The 24,341-nt window shown below is 46.0% G+C and overlaps 1 protein-coding gene across 2 annotated transcripts in view; it reads right to left on the reverse strand.

Moving 5' to 3' along the window:
• Crmp1 (collapsin response mediator protein 1) overlaps positions 1 to 24,341 on the reverse strand; it is a 51,773-nt gene that overhangs the window by 13,830 nt on the left and 13,602 nt on the right. For both annotated transcript variants that reach the window (XM_021630675.2, XM_021630681.2), the window contains exons 2-6: positions 13,968 to 14,056; positions 11,156 to 11,340; positions 6,619 to 6,783; positions 3,017 to 3,078; positions 1,435 to 1,515 (exon numbers count right to left, since the gene is read on the reverse strand). In XM_021630675.2, coding sequence (XP_021486350.1) covers positions 1,435 to 1,515; positions 3,017 to 3,078; positions 6,619 to 6,783; positions 11,156 to 11,340; positions 13,968 to 14,056 — 582 coding nt within the window. The remainder of the gene's footprint in view (positions 1 to 1,434; positions 1,516 to 3,016; positions 3,079 to 6,618; positions 6,784 to 11,155; positions 11,341 to 13,967; positions 14,057 to 24,341) is intronic.

Below are 24,341 nucleotides of genomic sequence, written 5' to 3' on the forward strand. Positions count from 1 at the left end.
CAGTGAGAGGAAGCACAAAGCAGAGCTTGTCTCCTCTAAACCCGTGTGAGGAGCCAGGAGATGTAATGGGGATGGGAACCAACAGATACTGATGCTTTCCTGCGGAGTGGGCTTTCATCTCAGGAAGAACCTCGTTCTGACAAGAATAATTTTCACAATTCCTAGTGTCCCTCCCCCCATGTTTTCACACACGCAAGCCTTCTGCACACACCTGCTTTTCTTCCAGAGTTTTCACCACAGCTACCCGAAGCTCACCAGAAGCTCATAAGGGGCTGGTGCCACACCCCTGAACTATGAGACTAAACCACATCTCTTTCTGGGGAGCAGGCTAGTTACCCTTAAGGCAGGATGTCAACAGGCAAAACCTGCCACTGCTCTACCCCTCCACCTCTCTCCCACATGCCCCCCGGTCAGCTCGCTCCCCCTCTTCCTCTTCTGATTTGCTGTCATGCATGAAGCTGTCAGTACTTATCCTCAGAAGCCAAGCAGAGGCCAACATCACACTCGCTGATCTCCAGAATGGAGACCAAAAAGAAGACTTTCTAGGGATGTGCTGGTTATTCTTGGTTGTCAACTTGACCACATCTAGAATTAGCTAAAACCCAAGCAGCTGGGTACACCTGTAAGGGATTTGTTTTTAATTAAATCATCTGAAGCGGGAAGACCCACCTTTAATCTGGGCCACCCTTGGTGGCAGTTTATATAAAGGACAAGAAAAAAGAAAGATTTGTTCTTTCCCTGCTTTTTCTTACTCTTTCTGGCAAGTCTGTTCTTCACTGGCATTAAGGCCAACTTATTTGGGATTCCAGCACATACCCAAGACCCATGTGAGAAACCCAGCCTCATGGACTGAACAACTACTGGATTCTTGAGCTTTCCCTTGGTATACAGGCATTGTTGGATTATCTAGACCACAACCTGTAAGACACTCTACTAAATCATGTATATATGGTTTATTATATATGTATATGTAATATATTTATATATTATATATGAATTTATGAATATATAAATTCATATTCATTCTATCTGTTCTGTTCCTCTAGAGAACTCTGACTAATACAAGAGCCTGGGGAGATGGTTCCATTGGTAAAGGACTGACTATGCAAGAATGAGAATAAGTAAAATCCTCAGAATCCACATTTAAAAAAACAAAGCTGGGTGCACATGTCAATGAGGGACACCACCCCTCCCTACTTGCAGAGCAGTTTTGTTCAGAACCTCACAACGCAGAGGAGAAAGCACATCCCAGAAGCCAGGTGTCTTGCCCGAAGGCAGACTGCACACAGGGGAACATCTCCTATCTGAACATGTGACACTGACGCTCAGCCCCACCTTCCCCGACCCACTCATCTCACTAATGGAGGAGGCATCCTTCTCTTATAGTCTGCTTTGTAACAGGTCCCCCTTCCGGTAGAAGGGAGAACCACTCACCTGAGCTATCAAGTCTCCATTCTCTGCATGGACTAAGACCACAGCTCCCAAACCCTTGAGGAAGGTGAAGGCTTCGTACAGCTAGAGAGGAGAGACGGGGCTGGTGAGAAATCAAGGTGTAGTCATCCAAGCATGTAAAAGGCTGCGCCTCTGCTCACTCCTGCACCTTCTACAGACCTCATGAGTCACCATCTTTCAGATCAAGAGGCAGGAGGTCAGGTAGGACCAAACTAATCAAAGGAAGGTGCATAATGTCACTGTAACAGCGCTTCTCAACCTTCCTAATGCTGCGACACTTTAAGACAGTTCCTCACGTTGTGATGACCCCTAACCCATAAAATTATTTCATTGCTGTTTCACAACTGTAGTTTCATTACTGTTATGAATCCTAATGTAAATATCTGATGTGCAGGATATGTGGCAGGTTACCCCCAAAGGGATCATGATCCACAGATTGAGAACTACTGCTATAAAACTTCCGTCTTCTTTGTCTTCCCTCTCAGTACGAGACTGCTGCTCCTGGGACACACGCTTGCAAATGTAAGATGGGGCTCTCAGAGGCAGGAAGCACTTTGGCAGACCCCCCGATAAGAGGCTCAAAGCTGGTATCCACAGCAGAGACCTCAGTGGATCAATGTAAGAAAGAAGCCGCAGCCATCATTCCACCCATGTGTTACACATTGCTACTTCTAGGAGCCCCAGAATACTTCTGTTCTGCCTTCCTAGAATACTCTGTGTCTGCATCAAAGGCCTGAGGCATCCTAGGTAAGTTGTTGTCTGACCCAAGGTGCTTCTTTGAAGGGCAGGACATGGGAAGGCCCCTATCAGCACAATCCTGCAGTGATAGCCAATTAGCAATCCCTGGCAGTCCCTGAATTTCACTTGTGCTAAAGCACTCTGTGCTCTGACCTCTGTAAGGTTGGGGATAGTATGAGCCTCACTCAAGGCCAGAGATGGGAAAGCTGTTCCCAGCTGCCCATCAAGCAATGGGTATGGGAGGCTGTCGCTGGCACCCACAGCTTTATCTGGGAGGTAGAGGGGGTCCAGTGGTGGAGGAAGGATGGGTGTGAGCAGTCAACCTGCCCTTGGAAACACATAGTTGAGTCTTCCTCAGCTCCTTGCACCCTAGGCCAGAGAGCTCACATCCTTCTGATGAGAAAACAGAGACTCTGACTTCCTGGGTGCCTTGTATTTGTCTGACAAAGGCCACAGCTCATCTGTGGAGAGCCAGGTGATGGTCCCCAGCCTCCCCTGATCCCCAAAGCTAACTGTCCAGCCTGCAGGAAGTACATGTCCGGAAGGTGACTCCTGAATGTCTGCAATGGGCTCCAAGCAGCTATTTTTAATGAGCTTCCCAGAAAATGCGGTAGAAGAGCTATGTGAGGGATACCCCACCAAGGACCCCAGGCTCTAACTCCCATCTCTTTAAGGGAGAAACAAAGATAGAGGAGTGACAATGGCCACACTGCACTTAGCTCTAGGAGTGAGCACTAAGTCCAGGGTATAGGGCTCTCTCTTATTATAGCTCATGAGAGCTGGCTCCAGCCTGTGTGGGCAAAGAGAAGCTTACAACAGGGCCTACCTGACTGTCAGACATCTGGTACAAGTCCTTATAGGCCATGTAGACTTGGAAGGAGTTGACACCTATCGCAAAATAAAATGAAGAAAAGTGTGTTTGAGTAGAGAGGAAGGTTTTTCCAGTAAATCAATGACCAGGTACACAGTAGCAACCATCAGAAGAGAAGATGTCACATGGTCCACAGTGGGGCACCAAACCCAGCCTGGGGGTGGCAGTCTGTCCCTGGAGCCTTCTGGGAAAGAGCAATCCTGAGCTGGATCTGAGGGTAAAGGAGAGGGAGGGGGTAGAGAAGGAATGGCACATAAAAGAGAGGGTCTGCATGGCAGAGCTATCTTCCTTCCTGGAAAGTGTCTTCCTCCAGCTGAAGCAAAGGGAGCATGTGCTTCTTGATCCCATTGTTTTAAATTGTAGTACAAACACACAAGGTGATGTTCAGTGCCATAACCAGTTCAAACCATACTCTGGTGCATGGCCCATAAGACCTGCAATCAACTGCTGTGTCTAGTGAATAAGTCTTCCCTAGCAAGGGGGTACCATGAAGCACATTCTGTGATGGAGAGACAGCCCTGGGATCAGAGGGATTGTGGGCATGGGAAGGGATGGAGAACCCTGCTGGGAGGAGGGTGCTGAAGAGTCTAGGCAGAGCGAAGGCAGGGAACTAAAAAGAAAGAGAGGGCAGGACTTGATCATGAGGAACATCTTGGGGGAGCATAGGACAGACAGGAGGGGATTTGCCTCTCATTCCTCTTCAAGTTGCTTGAGAGCGAAGGCCATGCCTCGTGGTTCATTTTGCCTTGCTTATCTGGGACCTGTGATGTGTGACTCGGGTTTGTAGGTAGAGTAAGAAAACATTTAGAGAAGAACAAAAGAGTCTGAGGCAAAGTACTCATGGGAAGGAGACTTCTTTTATACCCAGCGACAGAAATGACAAGGCAGAGGCTTTCGTTGTGTAGAAAACCACCGTCACAAAAACTCCTTCTCTTAAAATAATGGGAAAAAAATTAGAAATGAAAATTGTGTTATAAAATTAGTATAAAAATACCATCGACTAGTCAAGTACACTCAAGTAAAAATATCACAATTAGCACGTGTATGAGGGAAGCACAAATGTGGCAATTAAGAGACTATATTCGTTGCAGAGATGGGCCTTCTGTAAATATAGAACCTCAGTATGGTCATAGGCACCATATGACATCATTGTAACCGTCACAATCCAGGTTCATCTGAACTGGAAACTCAGACGCTGACTCTCGGCTTGAATGTGATGTGTTTCCCACGTGCTTATGTGCTGCGCTCGGGCTTCCAGATGATGGGATTTAGGGTCATGACTGGATCCTGAAGGCTGTGACATCCATCCACTCAGGGAAGATGTACTGTCTGCTGAGAGGGTGAGTGGCTCTGCTACACCACATGGTCCCCTCTGCGTTGCCTCAGGCTGAGCAACGGAGAACCAGACCTGGCTGGAACCTCTCAAATTGCAAGGAAATAAAATAGGGAATGCTCTTCTCTTTCTAAGCTGTTTCAGGCAGTTCATGGTCTGGGATGGGGTGGGGCCTGTGGAAAGACAACCTTACTGAGTGTTCTAACTCATGATCGAGCAGGGTTAGGGGCTACTGGGTGGCCAGGAAACCCAGTGTGACATCCGTGAAGGCTTTCTCCAGGAAGCACAGCTCAGCTGAAAATGGAACTGATTAAGAAGACACGGGAGGATGCTTCAGGGAGTAGAAGGGACAGAAAGAGAGGGGAGGACATGGGATAGGAAGAGAGAGGATGGAGTTGTAAAGCCTGTGAGACATTTAAAATCCTGTACAGGAAGCTTGAGTTTTTCCTGCAAGTCACCAGTTAAAAAAGGAAGTGGCTCTCCAGGCTTGGGGGCGGGGTGCCACAAGCACCCAAATCTAAGCAAGTATCTTCTCTCTAACACGGGATGGCAGTCACTTGCCCCTGAAGGGCACACGGCTCTTGTGTTCACTCCTTTGCTCTCCCCAGGTTCTTCCTCCTCACATTCACATAAGGACTTCTAGTTACACAGATACCTGGGTGAGAACAGCAAGATCACAATGGCAGGTTCCCTGTGACAACTGTGCATGCAGGAAGAGTCACAGCAGCCACCAGGGAGGGACTATGCCTTCCTGCCAGCAGGGCACGCACAAAAACAGGGAATCTGAGCTGATGAGAGAAAAGGGGACAATCAGATAGTCACCCAGGGAAGAGTCTGCACGAAATGTGAGCATAATTAGTGAGTGAAAAAGTGTGATGAAAGCCACAATGGCACCCTGGCTTGAAATCAGCAAAGGCACCACAAATGCAGTGACACTCAAGGGTGTGACACGCAGGAGTCGGGGACTCTCATGTGGGCCTATGCCTTCATGGATGGGAGCATCTTTCAGGAAATCAATCGACCATAAAAGTCGTAGTCCCGGAAAATATTAAAGCCTTCACATTTTGTAATTTCATTTCTCGACATCTAAGGAAATCATAAAAAAAAAAATTGCAAACTAATGCTTGTGTATGGAGATACTCACCAGGACACAATTTATAATGAAACACACAGAAAACCTAAATGCCCACTAAAAAGAAAACAGTTGAGCAAATTACCCATTGCATTTCATAAGTGGCACTATTAAAAAGTTACTGATGGAGGCCAATGTCACTCATAAAACGTTAAGTGAAGAGAAAGATTCCAAATTACAGCTTTTGTGCAACCATATAAGGAAAAAATTCGCTGACATAGACAGAAAGTGAAGGCAATAATGCTTAACTAATGTCGCACTGAGATCGGAAGCAGAACCAGAAGGGAAAATGTTTGCTTTTCTGATTTTTATATAGTAGAAACAATGGTACTTTCATAAATAGAAAACATAGCCTGTATTGTAAATAATAAAAGTATGCCCAGCACCACTTGAAGACTTTGCAATAAAGGTGCTTCCTCTCTGGAAGGGCCTTTTTGGACTGACCACTCATGTCCCGACTTGTTCCATCCTGCTGCCAGTCTTTGTTTCCCTCCCGTCTCTGTCTGATGCATTTCCACTCAATGCAATGAACATGACTCTGCAAAGGGCAGGGTCACCTGGGATAAGCCTGAGCATAGGGGAACCAAATGGGATACAAAGATGTGTGGCCACAAAAGTTATTCCCAGAGCCAGACAGACAAATCAAACAACAACGGGAAGGATGTTCCCCAACAAGGCCAGAGTCAGCTTCAGGTAGTTAGGGAAGGAAGCAATTCTGAAGGGCTCAGGGGAAGGTGCTCTGCTGAGATAGGCCTGGAGGGAGAGCATTTGACAGACAGGAAGAAGGCACCTCATTGGAGAAAATGGCTTAAGCAGAGGTCAGCAGTAAGGCAGGTGGCAAGGGATTGCAGCCATTGTGACAAGTGCCAGGAAAAGTAAGGCTAAGACAACAAAGGCCTCCCTTGTCAGACCATGGAGACAGGACTTATTCTGTGGCTAGAGATGCTTCCTCAAGGCTTCAAAGAACACAGGACTGACTCCCTAAGTGATGGCATGTCCTCCTGCCATCACGTAACAGAAGCGTGTAGCTCTAAGCTGGGCTCACAGAAGAGGGTAGAAGGAGTCTACAGTTCATTCTGGGCTTTCACTGACCTTTGTCCTGCACCAGCACCTCCAGCTCCTCCCGAACACCATCGTACCAATTTGTGATGTCCACGTGAAGGGAATAGTCACAGCAGGACTTGGTGTCTGCCGCTTCATGCCACTTCTCAAAGGCAGTCAACAGGCTGGACCCAGGTTCAGGGACAACATGGTCAACTGGAACAGAGAGGCATATGTCATGATGCTCAGAACCCAAGATGTCCCATCTGTGGCCACATCACGTCCTCCACGGTCCCATCAATATTACCCTCATTCCCATCACAATCACCGATCAACACGATCACCATCATCCCCATCACTATCACCATACAAACACCACCACCATCATCGCCATAACCATCATCATTATCATTACCAACACCGCAATCAGAACTTATAAACATCATCACATTCTCACCGTCATGCCCATGAATAGCACCACCATCACCACTGTGATGAAGACATGATGAAGACATGAAAGAGATGTCTTCCATAAATCTTGGGCATTTGGATACTTGTTACCCATTTGGTAGCTATCTGGGAAAAATTAAGAGGTTTGGCTTGTTGAAGGAAGTATGTGCCTGAGGGTGGGATTTGAGATAAAAACAAACAAACAAACAAACAAACAAACAAAAAACTGTCATTTCCAGTGTGCTTTCTGCTTGGTAGTGGTATTCAAGATGAGAGCTCTCAGCTGTTCCTGCCATCATGCCTTCATTATGCCATCAAGGACTCTAACCTTCTGAAATCTTAAGTCCAATTAAGCACTTTATTTTACACCAATAGAACAGTAACTAAAACATAAATTGGTACCAGGTAATGGGGTATTGCTGTAACAGATCCGACTATGTGTCTACTTGGAGGAATATGGAAGTTCTAAAACTTTGGACTAGAAAAGCAGATGAATGCTGTAAGCAGAGCTTCATAGATCATCGTCATAGAGCTTGGGAGACAGTAGTGCTGAGAGCAATATGGAGGCCCAGCTCAAGAAAGGAGTGAGGACTTTGGCAGCCACTGGGCTAGAGGTCAATCCTGTGACATTTTGGCAAAGAATCTGCCTGTCGTTTGCCCTTGATTTAAGAGTTTTCTTGAAGCTAAACTGAAAAGCAATGGACAAATTACTTTGATGGAGGAGATTTCAAGACAGTCTAATATTGATGCTGCCTTGTGGGTATTAGTAATCTTTCTTGTGCAGGTCTACAATGAAGAAGGACAAGAAGGGGAAAATGAAACACAAAATATACAGTATGAAGAGAAAAGAGCACCAGGAAATTAGATGTTGGATCCCAGGTTTATACTGAAAGAAATAAGGAACTCAAGGAGAAGCCTGATATGAGTTGGAATAAAGGGAGGGATGCTCTCCTGGTAAGAACCCATCTAGCTAAACTTTCAACTTGTGAAAAGAAAAAGTTTAATGGGTTTAAAATGAAACAATAAAAGAAAACTACTCCAAATGTGATCTAAGGGAGCCAGGATGATCCCAAATTGACAGCTGCGCTTAGCAGTGTTGTCCATGTAGTTCTGGCTTTAGAGTCAAGAGAAAAAAAAATGACTAAAGGGGTTATGGAATCTTCTTGTGAGGTTAAGAAGAGCCACTAAGGTCAGATATTTGGCCTGCATGGTCCCTGCATGGCAGGTCTGAGAGGCCATCTTGTGAAGCTATGAAAGTAAAGCCTGGATTGAACTGGAGACCACCAGAGGTTGGACATGCCTGAGCCAGGGGATATCTGCTAAGGAGCCAGCCTGAGAGAGACAGAGAGAGAGACAGAGACAGACAGACAGACAGACACAGAGAGAGAGATGTTGCAGTCAGAATTGCTGGAAGGACAGAGCCATTTAAGCACTCTGACATCAGACATGGCACTACAGGAAACTGGAGTTAGCTCTGTAGGGTTTCCATCTTGCTTTGGTCCAGTATTTCCTTACTGTGGCCTGATTCCTCCCTTCAGGAATGGTAATGAATATTCTGTGACATTTTTGTATTAGAAAAATGTGGTTTGCTTTTTTATTTTACAAGGGGTTACAGTTAAGTGATTGCCTTGAATAACAGAAGAGATTCTGAACTTTGGGTGTTTGTTTTGTTGTTTTGTTTTGTTTTGTTTTCAAAATAGGGTTTCTCTGTGTAGCCTTGGCTGTCCTGGACTTGCTTTGCAGACAAGGCTGGCCTTGAACTCACAGAGATCTGCCTGCCCAAATGCTGGGATTACAGGTGTGCACCACCATGCCCTGCAGAACTCCAGACTTTTAAGCTGTTGAGACTATGAATGTGAAAAGACTATGGGGGATTTTGAAGTTGAACTAAATACATGTTTCATTAGGATATGACCACAAGCCTATGGGGACCAGGGAGTGGGATGTGGTGCCTTGAAGGAGATGTGCCCCATAAGACTTGAGCATCTGACCACTTGGTTCCCAAGTACTGGAACTATTTGAGAAAGATTAGGAGGTGTGGTCTTGTTTGGAGGAGGCGTGTCTCTGGGGGCAGATTTGAGGTTTCCAAAGCCTCATCACAGTCTAATATGTTCTCTGCTCCCGCTTGCAGATCAAGATGTGGACTCTCAGCTGTCTCCACTGCCATAGCTTTGCTCTGCCATCACAGCCTCTAACACTCTGGAACTGTAAGCCCAACTATGATGGTTTGAATGAAAATGGCTCTCATAAACTCACAGGGAGTTACATTATTGGAGTGTGGGCTTTTTGGAGGAAGTATGTCACATAGGATGGGCCTTTAGGGTTCAGAAGCTCAAGCCAGGCCCCAATGGCTCACTTTCTTTTCATGCTGCCCATAGATCCAGATTTAGAACTCCTCAGCATCTCTCCAGCACTCTCTGCCTGTGTGCTGCCGTGCTTCCCACTATGCTGATAATGGACTAAACCTCTGAACTATAAGACAGCCACAAGTGACTACTTTCCTTTAGAGTTTCTGTGGTCATGGTGTCTCCTCACAGCAATACAGAAACCATAATTAAGATACCAACTAAACACTTTCTTTTATTAGATGTGTTGCTCATGGTGTTTTATCACAACAATAGAAAAAAAATGAGTAACTAGGAAAGCTACCATCATCATCACCACAACAACCATCATCCCCATTACCATCATTATCGCATGCCCACATCCATATCACCACAACCATCACCATCACCTCCATCATTATATTTGTTTATATCACCACTAACACTATCATCATCATTATCACCATCAAAATCATGTACATTGATATCATCACCATCATCATCACCATCACCACCTTCACCAATATTATCTCCATCACTATCAATGCCAGGCTCCACCACGAGGAATGTTACTGAAGTCTCTGACTATACCAAGGAGTTCCATCATAATACTAAGCCTACGGGTAGGGAAGGTGAGGCTCCTCAAAACTGAGTCCTAACCCATCCTTGTGCAGTTTCTGAGGATAAATTACACAGTCATTTTACTCAAAAGACTGGGTTCATCCACTTAACTAGCAGAGCGTTCAAGGGCTATTCACTAGAAAAAAGATAGACTTGACTTGCCTTACCAGCCACGCCTTACTTCCTGGTTCTGGCAGCTCAGATGGCTCTGCTGGAGGTTGCCTTAAGCAGCCTCTTAGACGCACTGCAGGGATAGGTAAAACCAGGAACCTCAAATAATAATGTACCTGGCAACCTGAGACTGTCACCTGCACATTCTAGGCACACACACACCACACTCTGAGCAATGCACCTAGCAACCTGTTAGCAGCCTAGGACTCCAGTCGCATTGAACTGCATGGACTCACTCTGAACAATGGAAGAGATTTCTCCTGCCCTTAACAGCCATCAGTCTTAGGTTCTACTCAGTCGTGCTCTCCTTATGAACAGGTAGGAGATCAGAAAGACCTATTCGACCAGAACTGGTTCGGAGTCCACGTAAAGTAGGGCAAACTGTATTCTTCCAGGTAACTTTTGGAGAGAATCCCTAATTAGCACCTTATGCCTCTGCACACTTGAGGGTGTATATGCTTAGAATCAGATGCATTATGGAGTGGGATTTGTACAGTAGAAAAGTAGACTATCTACTTTATAAATCAAAACATAACCATCTTCACCATGGCCCTTAGCAACCAAAACTCCTTTAGCCGCCATAAAAGAAAGCCCCGCACAATAATGGGGCTATTGGGGGTCTTCTTATTGTCTCCTACTGGTATTTTGACTTGTTCTCTAGTTCTGCTCTGAATAATATCTCTTTGCTCCTTTTGCAAACGGGCAGGAGCTTTTGTTTCAATTCCTTAAATAAGAAGCCAAGAACCTGCAAACACGCAGCCTGACCACAGCACATGGGTAACAATTTCACCTTGATACACAGTAAAGTAACTTTTAAAGGCTTAATGTTCCCGTGTCAGAGCTCCTTTTGTGCTGGACTAGAGACACCCACATCAGTGACCTATATTTATTGTGGTAGGGTGTGACAAGGAGTTGCACAGAACCCTGAGCACAGAGCCTCATGCACCAGACACCAGTGTGTGCTGATGGGGAGGGGAGAGCTTACAGCCCATGTCCCTAAGGCCAGGGAAAGGGCCACTCACTGATCATCGTGGTTCCACCTGCCAGTGCGGCTTTGGTGCCCTGGAAGAAGTCGTCGGCCGAGGTCATACCCTGGGAGGGCTTCTGCAGGTAAGTGTTGACATCAATGCCTCCAGGCATGACCATTCGTCCATTGGCCTCTATGGTCTTCACTCCACCGGGAACAATCAGGTTCTCCCCTATTTGTCTAGAGGCAAATAACAGAGAAATCTTTGGTTTTTATAAAAAGAAAACCAAGCATGGAGCCAACTGTACAACATCAGCTCCTCTAAGTACGTGTTTCCTACCCAGGCTGACACGAGACACTGAGCTAAGAATAAGAGCTCAGATGTGGCACTCTCCAGGGCTTAGGGTCTGCAGTCTAATGCACCACAGTACAAATCCAGAAACACAGGATGGCTGGTCACTCAGCCAGGCTATCTAGAAGACTCCAAGAGGGAAAGATGGCAGAGCAGATAAGAAACTATCCACTCTATAAAGTGGCCAGCCCTAGGAAACTTCAGGCACTTTTGACAGTTCCCTAAAAGATACAGAAAAGAGATGCTGAATTAGGCAACAGCAGAACTGTTAGTCCCATAAGATTTGACAGACATGGCTAGGTACTGAAATGTGTCCCCCTAACATTCTTATATTGAAACTTCAGCCCCTAGCAATTAAGAAAATGGCTGAAGTAGGGACAGGGTCTTCACAGGGGTAAAATAGGTCACTAGGTTGGGCCCTAATCAATAGGACTAGCATTCATGTAAAAAAAAAAAAAGGAGGAAGGCAACCAACAACCCTACACAGCTGTGATGCTATGGGCTGTACCAGTGATCAGCATGGCATCATAACCCTGTATCAATGATTAGCAGTGGCACACATACCTTGGTGGTAATCAGTACCTCTCTTGTTGGACTTAAGAACTGCTCAATAAGGGGGAAACTATGTCCAGAACCAAAAACCTAGACAACAACCCAGAGCTAGTGAAGCACACTACCAAATGGTCAGCCCTGAAAACATACATAAAGTAACATTATACAGACTAAGAAGGTTATATTTGTATATTTGGGAATATATGTATTTGTATATTATATACATAATCATGTTATAATAAAGAAAGAGGCCATGGATTTGCAAGAGAATAAGAAGGAACATATGGGAGAGTTTGGAGGGAGTAAAGAAAAGGAAGAAATGTAATTATATTAATCTCAAAAATAGTATAAAATAATTTACTCTTTAAAAAGGATGTTAGGGCAATGGAGCACATGGAAGGATAAGCCTCTGAGGACACAGGGCAAAGATATCATCTACAACCAAGAGAAGCCTTCTTAGCGGGACCTATCCTGTCACACCCTGACCTGGGACTATGGTGTGAACAAATCCATTTGTGTGTTGCAGCTCCGGGCTGTGGGAACTTCTCTGTACTTGTGTGTCCACTGAATCCCCAGCCTTTTTGGCTCAGCACCTTGCCAGGGTGACCAGGAAACACCATGGTGGGGCCCGTTCTTACTTCCCTGCTAGCTTCTATGCTTTCCCAGGACTAGGAAGAAGGGGGGCAGGAGCCAGCCCACACTTCTGATTCCCATTCTTCACTGTGTTTTGCATAGTAGTGTCTTTTAATACACCACATAACCTCATCCTCCTTCTCCCATCCTCTTCTAGCTCTTCCTCTTTCTCCTAAAGCGTGAGGCCCAAGGCTGATCCTATTGACAGGCCCCTTTCAACATGACACCCCTCCCACTCCCTTTTGTTCCTGTACCAGATGCCCAGGGTGGACCTATGACAGCCTTCTCCTCTCCTCTCTCTTTCCTCTTCCAGACCCCAAGAAAAGAGCTTGGTAGGAAATCTAGACCACCCCATATCAAAGGCAGAGAGCAGCAATGCTCTGTCATAGCCACAGGCAACAAATGTGACCACCTGCTGTGATGGACTGAAGGGTCCCTCAGAATTCATGATGAAGTCCAGACATTACCCACTCCACCCCTGACAAGGCTGTTAAGGATGTAATGATGTTTAAATGAAGTTCCAAGAGTAAATCCTTAATCTACAAGGAACTGTATCCTTCTTTCAAGAGAGATGTTTTCTTAGGAACACAGACAGAACACAGGACAACCATGGACACAGAAGAAAGAAAGAAAGAAAGAAAGAAAGAAAGAAAGAAAGAAAGAAAGAAAGAAAGAAAGAAAGAAAGAAAGAAAGGTACCATTTAGAGCCATGGCCAGAGACCCTAACAGTAATCAAACACTAATGGCACCTTGATCCAAGACCCCCAGACTCCAGAACCAGGAGAAATAAATTCTTTTCTTTCAAGTCACCTGCTCTGTGACATTTTGATATAGTACCTTGGAGATGATCTTATGCCTAAATTGTTGTGAATAGGGCAGAAGAGGAAACCAGGGAGACATCAAGTAAAACTCCAACACCAGGAGGCTTTTCTTGTGTGGAAGTCAACAGTCCCCTTCTTTTCTGGTACCCTCAGCCCAGTCCCAGGGAGTGGCAGGTAGGAGACAGAACTAAAGATTTAGGCAGATATTGTGGGTAGGATGTGGGTCCCACCCTACCTGCCCTATACTGTGGGCAGCTGCTACTCCCATGGCAACAAAAGGTGAGCACCCGAACCACACACATGCGAGATGAGCATCTGAGGAGCAGAAAAGGGGGTGGTCCATGCATGCCCGCCCCACCCCACCTGCAGTTTGACCTCTCGCCCTATATCCCTGACATGCAGGAACACAGGAGACGCATTCAGGGGCAGAACGTCAGCCTTCCACAGGGTGTAAGGCCGGGCTGCCTAGAGGGACTGAGTTCTCAAGAGGTCTGTTCTGGCCAACCCACTTTATAAGTCCATCTTCCAGGTAGACATCAGCATAGAAGGATTGGTCATCGTTGATGATGCGTCCGCCTCTGATGAGGAGCCGGTCACTCTGAAAAGCAAAACAATGAGTTAGATCACTGGCAAGAGGTAAGACCTTTGTGTTTCTTTAACTTTTTTGGCTTTTAAGAATTTGTTTATTTTGGATGTATGAGCATTATGATGCTTTGAATTAGAATGGCCCCATAAACTCATATATCTGAGTGCCTGGCCTGCAGTTGGTGGAACTATTTCAGAAAGGATTAGGTGGTGCAGCCTCGTTGGAGAAGGCAGGTTGCTGGGGTGGGCTTTGAGGTTTCAAAAGCCCAGTCTAAGCCCAGCTTCTCTCTGTAAGCTTTCTTTTTTAAGTTGCCTTGGACATAGTGTCTCTTCACAGCAATAAAATGGTAGATAAAATAACGGATTTTGCCTGTATACTGTGCATTGTGCCACCTGGATACAGTGCCCCTGGAGGCCAGCGAAGGGCATCAGATCCCCTAGAACTGGAGTTACAGATGGGTGTTAGCTGCCATGTGGATCCTGGAAATTAAACCTAGGTCCTCTGAAAGAACGGCCACTACTCTTAACCACTGAACCACTTCTCCACGCCCACCTCTCTTTAACTTTCGATATAAAAGTCTCAGATCATTTCAAAAAGCAAAGGCAGAACACTAGGCAAGGCCCTGAGATCCATGCATGCCCCTCCTCTGTCTGGTATCCTCCCATCCTTGACTTGCTGCATTTCTCGCTGTCGAATGCTTTCTCTGGGGGTTTGTTGTTTTTTTAAAGGCTTCATTGTACTTTCATTAGTAGTGTGGGGGTGGTGTGCACATGTGCCATGTGTGCTTGTGGAGGCCAGAGGACAACGTTCAGAAACTGGTTCTCCCCTTCCACCTTGACGCTGATTCTGGGCATTGAACTCAGGTTGTGGGGCTTGTGTGGCAAGCAGCATTACCCACTGAGCTGTTTCATCAGCTCCCATCACAACTTCATTCCACCCATAGACACGTTAGAACACATTTCTGCTAAGGGCACAGAGGGGAGGCACGTGCACATGTCTATGCGTGTTCAGAGGTCAGAGGTCAACAGCGTCTTCCTCAGCCACTCTCCACCTTAGTTTTTGAGACCTGGAGCTCATGAACTAGGCTAGCGCGGCTGGCCCGTGAATTCCAGATAGCCTCCTGCCTCTGCCAACCCAGTGTTGGGATTACAGGCACACTCTGCCATGCCTGGCTTTTTCCTGAGGATTGTGGATGTGAACTCAAGTCCTCTGCTTTCATAGCAAGAATTTTATGAACTGAGCCATCTCCACAATCCCTTCTTAAGGACTTTCAAAATCAACTATAAGCATGGTTTGAGATTCCCAATAACCCGATGAATATGGCTTCCTTTATTCCAATCCCCCATCAGACCATATTCCATTTTACTGACTTGTTCAGAAATGTCTTTTTACTTGGGGGGAGGGGCAGCTTCCACTGTACCTGCACGGGGTTCTCTGAACCCCTGCTGCCTGCCTAGCGCCTCCCTCGTGACTTCCACTCAGCAGGTGGAGGAACTACAACACTTGTAAAGGAAGAATTTCATAAGCCACTTTTCAAATATGATAATAACCATGTTCAAAACAGTGTGAAAGATAATGAAAAGATCAAAAAAAAAAAAAAAAACCCTGCTCTCCTTATAGGCGGTCCAAGGCCACACGTTCCGATGTTTCCCTGTCTCCCTCTGCTTCCCACAGCTGTGACTCTAGAGCATTCATTGTGCCCTCACCCCTGCATGGGTCGTGTGTTGGCTGATTGATTATTTTAGCTCGGAGTCAGGGCCAGGCTCTGAAAATCCAGAGGATGCAGAAGCATCCGGGTCTGCTCTCCTGGGCTGACAGATGAGAGATAGATGTTTAACAAGTCATAGGGTTGATGGAGGGTCAGGAGGGCAAGAGCGGGTTTCCAAGTTCATCTAGGGGCTTTGTAGGGCAGCTTCAGGCCCATAAATAAGTTGAGGAAGGCTGGAAAACACCAGTATTGGAAAAGGAGATTAGGAGGGACAGTGTTAAGTGTTTCAGACACACTGAAGGCTGTGAAAAGCCCAGAGGTGACAAAATAGAGCGTTTCTGCTTCTTTTTCATTCGGTCATAAGAATGTCCCAAGTAATGACATGTTTTTTATGATTCTGATTTTAAATGCCTATAAGATACTCTGCCTTGTGGATATATAATTGTGTAATATATAATAGATAACTCACCAAGGGGGTTGTTCAGCATTAAGATTTGTTCATTTGTAATTTTGAGACTATACATCTTTCCCAAGTGCTTATTTACTGTTTCCATGGTTACCCAAGCTGCACCTTAAATCCTATTTCTTGAGGAGAAAGAGTCTGACAAAGGACAGGAAGATGGGACTGGAGAAATGGCTCAGTGGTTAAGAGCACTGACTTATCCTTCCAAAGGAACACCCACACAGCAACTCACAACCATCTGTCACTTCAGTTCCAGAGGATCCAATGTCTTCTTCTGGCCTCTGTGGACACTAGGCACAGACACACATGCAAGCAACATCCCCACACACATTTAAAAAAAGAAGAATAGGAATAACCCAATATCCTGAAGCCTTAGAGTAACAGCTGAGGAAAAGCAAGAGATCCTAGAACCTAGGAAGCCGGCAGAGGAAGCAGAGAAAGAGGGCGGGTATGGAAATAACAAATACAGTTACTGTAGATCCAGTTAAACTGTGTGCAGTTGGAGCAGGAGCCTACCAGAACCCTGAAACACTGAGGACAAGTTGACCATCCCAAGGGCCATGACCCTAATGGTCCATCTGCCATGGCAGCTCCTGTGAGAGGGAAAGAGAAGATGAGCAAACCCAGCAAGAATTCTAGCTAAGGAAGCTGGGACTTGCCGAGCAGAAACACGGTGTAGGATCCTGCAGCTTGCAGCAGCAGCGAGACCTCACTCTGCCAGAGTCATCTGAGAGAAGATCACTTACTACCACCTGCCAGCAGCACATCACATCTGCTTTCCATTTCCATGGTCCTTATGAGAAGGTATGTCACATGGGCTATATCCATGGCAGGCTGATGTGTGGCTTGTTCCACTAGATTCCAAGCTGTTGTAGTGATAAAACACTGACCAAAAGTAACTTGATGGAGAAAAGGGTTCAATTTAGCTTCCATCACTGAGGGAAGTCAGACCAGGAACTCAAGGCGGGGCCTAGAGGCAGGAACCATGGAGAAAGGCTACTTATTGGCTTGCTCACTGCCTTATGCTATGTTTGTCTAGCTTTCTTACACATCCTATGATGACTGCCTAGGAATGGTGCTACCCACGGTGGGCTGGGCCTTCCCACATTAAATCATTAATCAAGACAGTGCCCCATAGACTTGTCCATGGCCCAGTCCAATGTAGGCAATTACTCAACTAAGTTTCTGTTGTTTTGTTTGTTTGTTTGTTTTTTCTGGTAATCCTAGGTTGTATCAACTTAACAGTAAAAACTAACCACTACAGATCCAGCCATATATTGAAGGAAGGAAGAAAGGAAGGAAGGATAAAAAGTTATATTAAAGAATGGATGAATGGCATGAATAAATAAATTATTGGGTAGATGAGTGGATGGATAGATCAAAGAGGATGGATAGATAGATAGATAGATAGATAGATAGATAGATAGAAAGAGAGAGAAATACTAAAAAATGGTGGGCTGATGGGCATCCTGAGGTGCCTGAACTGGTCCTTGAAAGATGAGTGAGTGAGGATAGAGAGATGACAGCATTTGTTCAAGGAAAAAATGTGGAGCAGTCCCCACTCTCCAACTGGAATGCCTTTAGAGTTAGAGGTTCAAAGTCAGCCATCCTCAAGTCCAAGCTCCTGTCTGTGCTCCTAATGCAGGAGGCAGGGAGGATGATACAGCCCCACGAGACCTTGGAGGACAGTAAAAACATCAGACAGAAGAGGACTGGGCCCTGCATTTCTGAGGCAGCACAGACAAGCGGGAGGTCAGGTTTCTCCAGCACCGAGTGCAGGCAAGCGTGAGTCACCCACAGCTGGCACACAGCAGGGAGCAGTGTCTGCCTTGTCACACTTAATAGTGGCTTTCCCGGGCACGGCCTGAAAGGAGGTATTTAAATGCACAGTGTGCTGGGTCAGCCCCAGCCTATGTGTTTCCAGAGTCACAATGCAGAGCCTGTGCTCAAAGACACGCCTCCATCTAACTCCAGACACTGTCTGTGAGAGAAACCATCGAGGGACAGGCACCTTAAGCCCACCCTTCCACCAACTCCAGATGTTGTATTGAGAGGGGCCACCAGGGGACAGACACCGAGAAATCTGTAGAGAAGAATATATACACAAGGCGAGAACAGATGCACCTGCCTTCTTTCTTGAAAATGGTCGCTGCTCTTCCTTTCAGCACTCCTTCCTCCCACCTCTCTCGCCTCTCTCTTTCTCTCTCGGTATGTGTGTATGTGCACATGGTCATTCCAGTGGGGGAGTACTGGAGCATGAGGAAGGTGTGTGCGCATGCGTGAAAGTCGAGTGTCACCTTCCAGAACTTAGTCTTACTCTTTTGAGATGGAGTCTTTCACTGCCTTGGACCTTTCCAGTCAGGCTAAGCTGACCTATGAGCCCCAGGGAAACACCTATCTCTGTCTACCCTGTGCTGTGATTACAGGACACCATGTCTGGCTTTTTATTTAGATTCTAAGGATCAAATTCAGGTTCTCTGCACCAGCACTCACCAACTGTGTGATCCCCTTTGTCTGTTTTTTTTTGGGGGGTGGGGGGTTAATGTGGTTTCCGGGGACCAGATTTACTCTTCCACCCCAGCACTTCACAAGTGAGCCATCTCCTTAGCACTTAACAGGGGTTTTCAGAGCCATTTCTGCAAAACTCCTGCTCAGAGGCATCCAGAAGGTGCCATCATGGACTAGGGTTCAGAAAATCCCTCCTCACACAATAGCAAATCTTCCTTCTCATCACAACAGCCCTATCCCTGACGTCTTGCACATAATGAAGACTCTGAAGAACTTTGTATATAGCTTCTTCAAACCCACATCTTCAAAGAGCAGGGTGGGGGCAGGGCAATTTAATGGGATGCTATCCACAGAAGACACCTGGGAAAACTGTTTTGACAGTCACATTCTTTGTAAGGGATGCCTGGAATGGCGTGTATCACATCGATTAAACTTGGGAACGTGGGTGGCCCAGCTTTGTGCAAGTAACCAGGGTGTACTCAGGTCAGACTCAAGGCCTCTCAACTTCCTGTCCACATGGGATCCACCAAACCACGCTGCTGACACACTTAAAAATATCTTCATACTTCAGAATGCATGGCACCGCATGAGCAGACGGACTTTGGGAATAGCCCAAACTCTGATCCAAGGACCTTGCATTCTAAAACCCCTTTTCTCATGAGTGAAAACTCATATGCGGGGCAGAGGAGATGGCTCAGCCAATAAAGTTGCCTACCTTGCAAGCTCAAGGACACGAGTTCCATCTCCAGAACTACATTTAAAGAAAAAAAAAAAAGAAAAACACACACACACATATACACGTAGGCATATACATCTACACACACACACACTGTCACTGGCTTAGGTCAGTAAGAAAAATATTTGCCAAGCAGGCACAAGGCTCTGGGCTCCAACTCCAGTACAGCAAAACTGAATCAATAAAGTAATAATCCCTCATGAACTAGACAACGGGTAAGTTTTATTGTACAAAAAAACATTACATTTACATAAACTATGTGCAAGTACATATTTGAAACATCAATGTGTAAGATTCATACATTAAAAAAAAGAACACAGTAGTATGTGCACCTACTACCTCAGGAAATAGCCAGAAAAAAATGAAGCACCTTAAGAAGACTTTGAGAAAAAAATTCAACAGCTGAATGGAATATTCTGGGAATTGCTGGCTCATTCCACTGTGACAACAACAAGCAGAATGGAGCTGTGCCCAGCAAGGTTCACATCCTTGTTCCAGCCTTGTGTGAGAGCAATGCCAGAGCAGACAGTCAAGAATCCCACTCCTTACCTCCTCACCACACATCTGGTTACCTTTTCTGCACCTCAGTCTCCACATCTGGAAACTGGGACTAACGGAGGGCAGGAGTAGTGCTGAGATCAGGTCTGGCAAACGTATGGTCTCAGAGATCTTGTGTGGCAAGAGTTGTCTTTCATTAAGTAACTGTTTACAGGTGGAGTCCTTTGGCTGGGTTTAGCCACCAGATATGAAAGGGAGATTTGGCTCCAAGACCACCCACAAATGACTCTTTCATGTAAATGGCTCAGTATCAGTAGTCAACATGCAACCATCCTTCCACATATCTATCTCGTTGGTGGGTTACCCGTAACCACCAATGGCTTGTCACTTGGCTACTCATATAGTTTCTAGGAGGTTTTAAGAACAAACAGCGATTAAATGTTAGAGGAAAGAGCAAAATATAACATCTTTGCGCACACTCCCATGCGCTGCTGAGCTGACCTCACTTTATAGCCAGAGAGCCCCGTGCATCAGATCCCTATATTCCCAAGAGCAAGCTTGGGAATCCCACAGTATTCAGCAAATATATGATGAGTGGGAAGAGGGGCAGGTGTCAAACTGCAACAAGAGGGAAGAAGGAAGTTTGAAGAGGGTGGAATGAGGACAGAGAGAATAAAACAAAGGATGATTTACAAGGAAAGGAGAGGTGAAACAGGGAAGCAAGGACAGAGAGAGAGAAGATGGTAGAGACTGACAAATGGTGTTCCTCGGCCTCCTGTGTTTAGTCTCTGGATGCCTTGCCCCACTGTCTAGAGAGGGGCAAATGGAGCGCAAGGCCCACAAAGAGTGGGGACTGCTGAACGCCTCTTTCAAAGGGTTCACCTGAGCCCAGGCACTAGGCAGCAATGGCATTTCTACTGTCAAGATTCTTGTGAGCTGGAAGGTGACCAGGAACGGCTTTTACTCCAAGCCTGGCACTATCTGTTACCAGACCCCCTGGAGAGGAGGAACACTGGCAGGAGGCCTTTATCCTCCTCATGGATGTAAAGTATTTTCTGAAGTTTTACTGAAAAAATTAGCTCAACACTTCCGGCATTCTTCTCTACACCACAGAGAAATCAGCCACATCAAGGCTCAGTGGGGATGGGTCTAGATCATATGACATGTTCGTTTCCAAGAGGCATGACAGAATCCCACCTCCCATGGGGTCCTGCTGTCTTCCCATCCAGTGGGAAGGAAACTGGACCTTTCCACAATGGCAGCTGTCAGAAAGTTCATAAAAACCCACTATGATCTGGGAATCATTGCCGCAAAGAGGTGCTATTCTTACTTAACTAACATTTTTCCAAAAAATCACTGGCTTGTTAACCTTGTCTTTCTGGGGAAAAAAAAAAAAGCTGTAATTAGGCAAGAAAGACAGTGATTGAGTCATCAAAGAGGGGACGCTTGGGTTGGGTTCTCAAATATGAGTGAAATTTGACAACACTGTAAAAAGCAGGGAGGCGAACCCTTCCATAAGCAGCTACTCAAAAAGTAGAGTTCTGCCTTCCAGGCAGGGACGGGTGCGGTGGGTGCTGTCCGTGGTCCTGAAACAGAGCACACTTTGACACTGAGGCTGCTGCCCACACTCCACCCCAAACTTGGAGATACCTCTCTCTCCGGCCCGTCCAGCACTTCAGGTCCTTGTTGCTTTTATTTCTAAGCTGACTAGAAATTTTTCAGTCTTTAAATCCAAGGAGAACTAAAAGTAGCTTTTTTTTTTCTTTTTTTTTTATGCTGGATGCCATCAACTTTAAATACTGCCAAGTCTCTGATCACCCGTTCAGCATTTTAATTCTCCATATGGTGAAGATGGAACCCTGTGTCCCTCTCTTCTGATGCTCAGCTAATGCTGAGATTGGTCCCTGGTGTCAATGACTAAGTGTCATCACTGGTCTTCAGGTCATAGATTCTGAGAAGGCTCCCAGATTCATGAGCAGAAAGGACAGGAAAACAAAGACCCAGGTAAATGAGCAGTCTCCCTTCCAGGAGAAGGGAAGGCTTCCTCTTTAAGGGGAGAGCATAAAAATGTTCCTTACAGAGGCCAGGGAGGCCCCATCTTGGAGGAAATACACCTGTCAGGAAATGAACACAAGCAGAGATGATTACTCTTATGAAAAGGAGAAAGGAGAAGCTGGAATTAAGGAGTTATCAACCCCCCCAAACACAGCAATGTGCAAAGCTCATGTTCAAAACTCAAAAATGTATGCAGGTGTTTAGAGAGAGAGAGAGCAAGAGAGAGAGAGAGAAGAATATAGCACAGCACTGGCCTCCGAACTACTCTAGGGTGATCTAGCAAAAACTTCAGCCCAGGTGCTCTTAGCAAGATTCTTATCCAGATGAAAGTAACAAATTTCATCACTAAATATCACTGGACGTCAACTGTTTGTAACAGGTTGCAATTTCCACTCCCAATCCTGTCCCCTGAGCCTGGCCATGAACAGGGCAGCCCCAATGGCCGAAGACCAGGATTGTGAATAGGTTTAGCCAGCAAGGGGACAAACTGGGATGCATGATCCATGATCCGTGCAGGGCTTTCATTTGCAAGTGGTTCGTGCCAGCCCTTTCTAATCTAGTGATATGTGGCATGTGACTCAAAATGAGATGCTAGGAGGTGCAAACCTGACCCAGACAGAACCCAGAGACAAATGTAGCTGAGCAGTGCCACCCACGACCCCTGATGCAGTAAGTTAATACTCACTGCTGTGAACTGCAGAGCGTGCGCATGATTGTTGTGAAGCAGCACAGTACAGCACCACAGTGAATGGACACACCTGCTGGCTGAGAGCCCAAACACTTCACACTGCCACAAGAGGGTTCCTAGCCTCAGCAGCCACAGCCCTCAATCCCTCCACATCTCCCACCAGGCTTCCTGGCAGCACCAAGTGCTGCTACATAGCTGCACACATCGGTTTATTCATTCACACATAATCATCTTAACCATCCATAGTCAATAAAGACCCAAGGAGTGGAAACTGTGGAACTCAGTTTCCTGAGCGTCCATTTACCCTTCCTTTGCCTGGATGGAAGTAAGGTGGCACTTCCTTTTGGAGTGAGAAATGTCGGTGAACCCCAGGGAATAAATAGAGCTCAGGGCTGTTTTAAAGACAACTACAGCAGTAACAGCAAGGTCTCAGGCCCATCACACTAGTCAACATTTAGGAAACACTCTCAAATGACAGAATATCTGATTGTAAAATGGTGCATTCTCCAGTGGGCAGATCCTTCCTGCTGCTTGCGAAAGGTGGCACTAGTTAAATCCACTTGGGTCTCCATTTTTGTTTTTGACTATTAAACTCCTGCAAGAAGCAAGAGTAGTTGCTACAAATGTGGAAACTCGGAGAAGTCAAGTAGTTCGCTCAAAGTCACACAGCAAAGAGATGGTGCCAGAATTAGAACCTTGTTCTACTTGGCACCTATACTGTGAATCTCCACTCCTCTGACTCCTGGGGGTTATCTAGGAGTAAGGATGTCTTCACTGCCCCTAATGATTGTTTATGAACCTTCACCCCCCCCCCCGTGTCAAATGGATTAAGCAACAATAGACAATAGACTACCCACATCTATTGTGTCATTTTTCAAGGATACACCCCATCCCATGCTTCAGCTTACCCCCTGCTGAGAATGTGGTCAAAGACGCTGAGACGCTCTGACCATTTTGAAGGATGTTCATTCTAGGAGTCAGATCCTATGCACAGAGCCCTATCTAGCTAAGAACTGGCAATGGCTGTTGTCATTATCACACTGAGCACAGTGTTACTAGACAACATGGTTCATCGTCTAAGGACACCATGCAAAGTCCAGCCACCCTGACCCTGTCACATGGGTATGTCCCAACTATACTTCCGTACCCATGCATGACCCAAAACTGACATGGGTTCATCTGTGGGCAACATGTGGTAAAGCAAGCGGCTCAAGTCCTGTGCAGAGCTGGATCATGCTAAGATCTGTGTCTTCAACTTCAGCTCCTCCAGCCTCTCACACCTGTGTTGCCTGCTGTCACAGAACTCCTGGGACTGGTGGCTTTTATTAACCAGTAAAGGTTTATTTTTGCTAGTGATTGTGCAGACCAGGAAGCCCAAGAGCCTGGGGCCAAAACTTGTGACAAGATCTGTGTGGTATCATCTAAGGGAGAAACAGAAGGGCAAGGAAGCATGATCGGCCAGAAGTGTACTTCTCGGCCAAAAGTGTACTCACTTTTGTACCTAGTCCATCCCCGTGCCAACTATACTGATCCACTCAGAAGGGTGTAGCTTCATGGCACCATCACTCTCTGTTAGGCCCACTTCCCTTGTTATGTCTTATGAGGCTTGTGTCCAACATAATGCGCTGGAGATCAAGCTTC

Source organism: Meriones unguiculatus, chromosome 12 (assembly GCF_030254825.1).
Source record: "Meriones unguiculatus strain TT.TT164.6M chromosome 12, Bangor_MerUng_6.1, whole genome shotgun sequence".
Lineage (NCBI taxonomy): Eukaryota > Metazoa > Chordata > Mammalia > Rodentia > Muridae > Meriones > Meriones unguiculatus.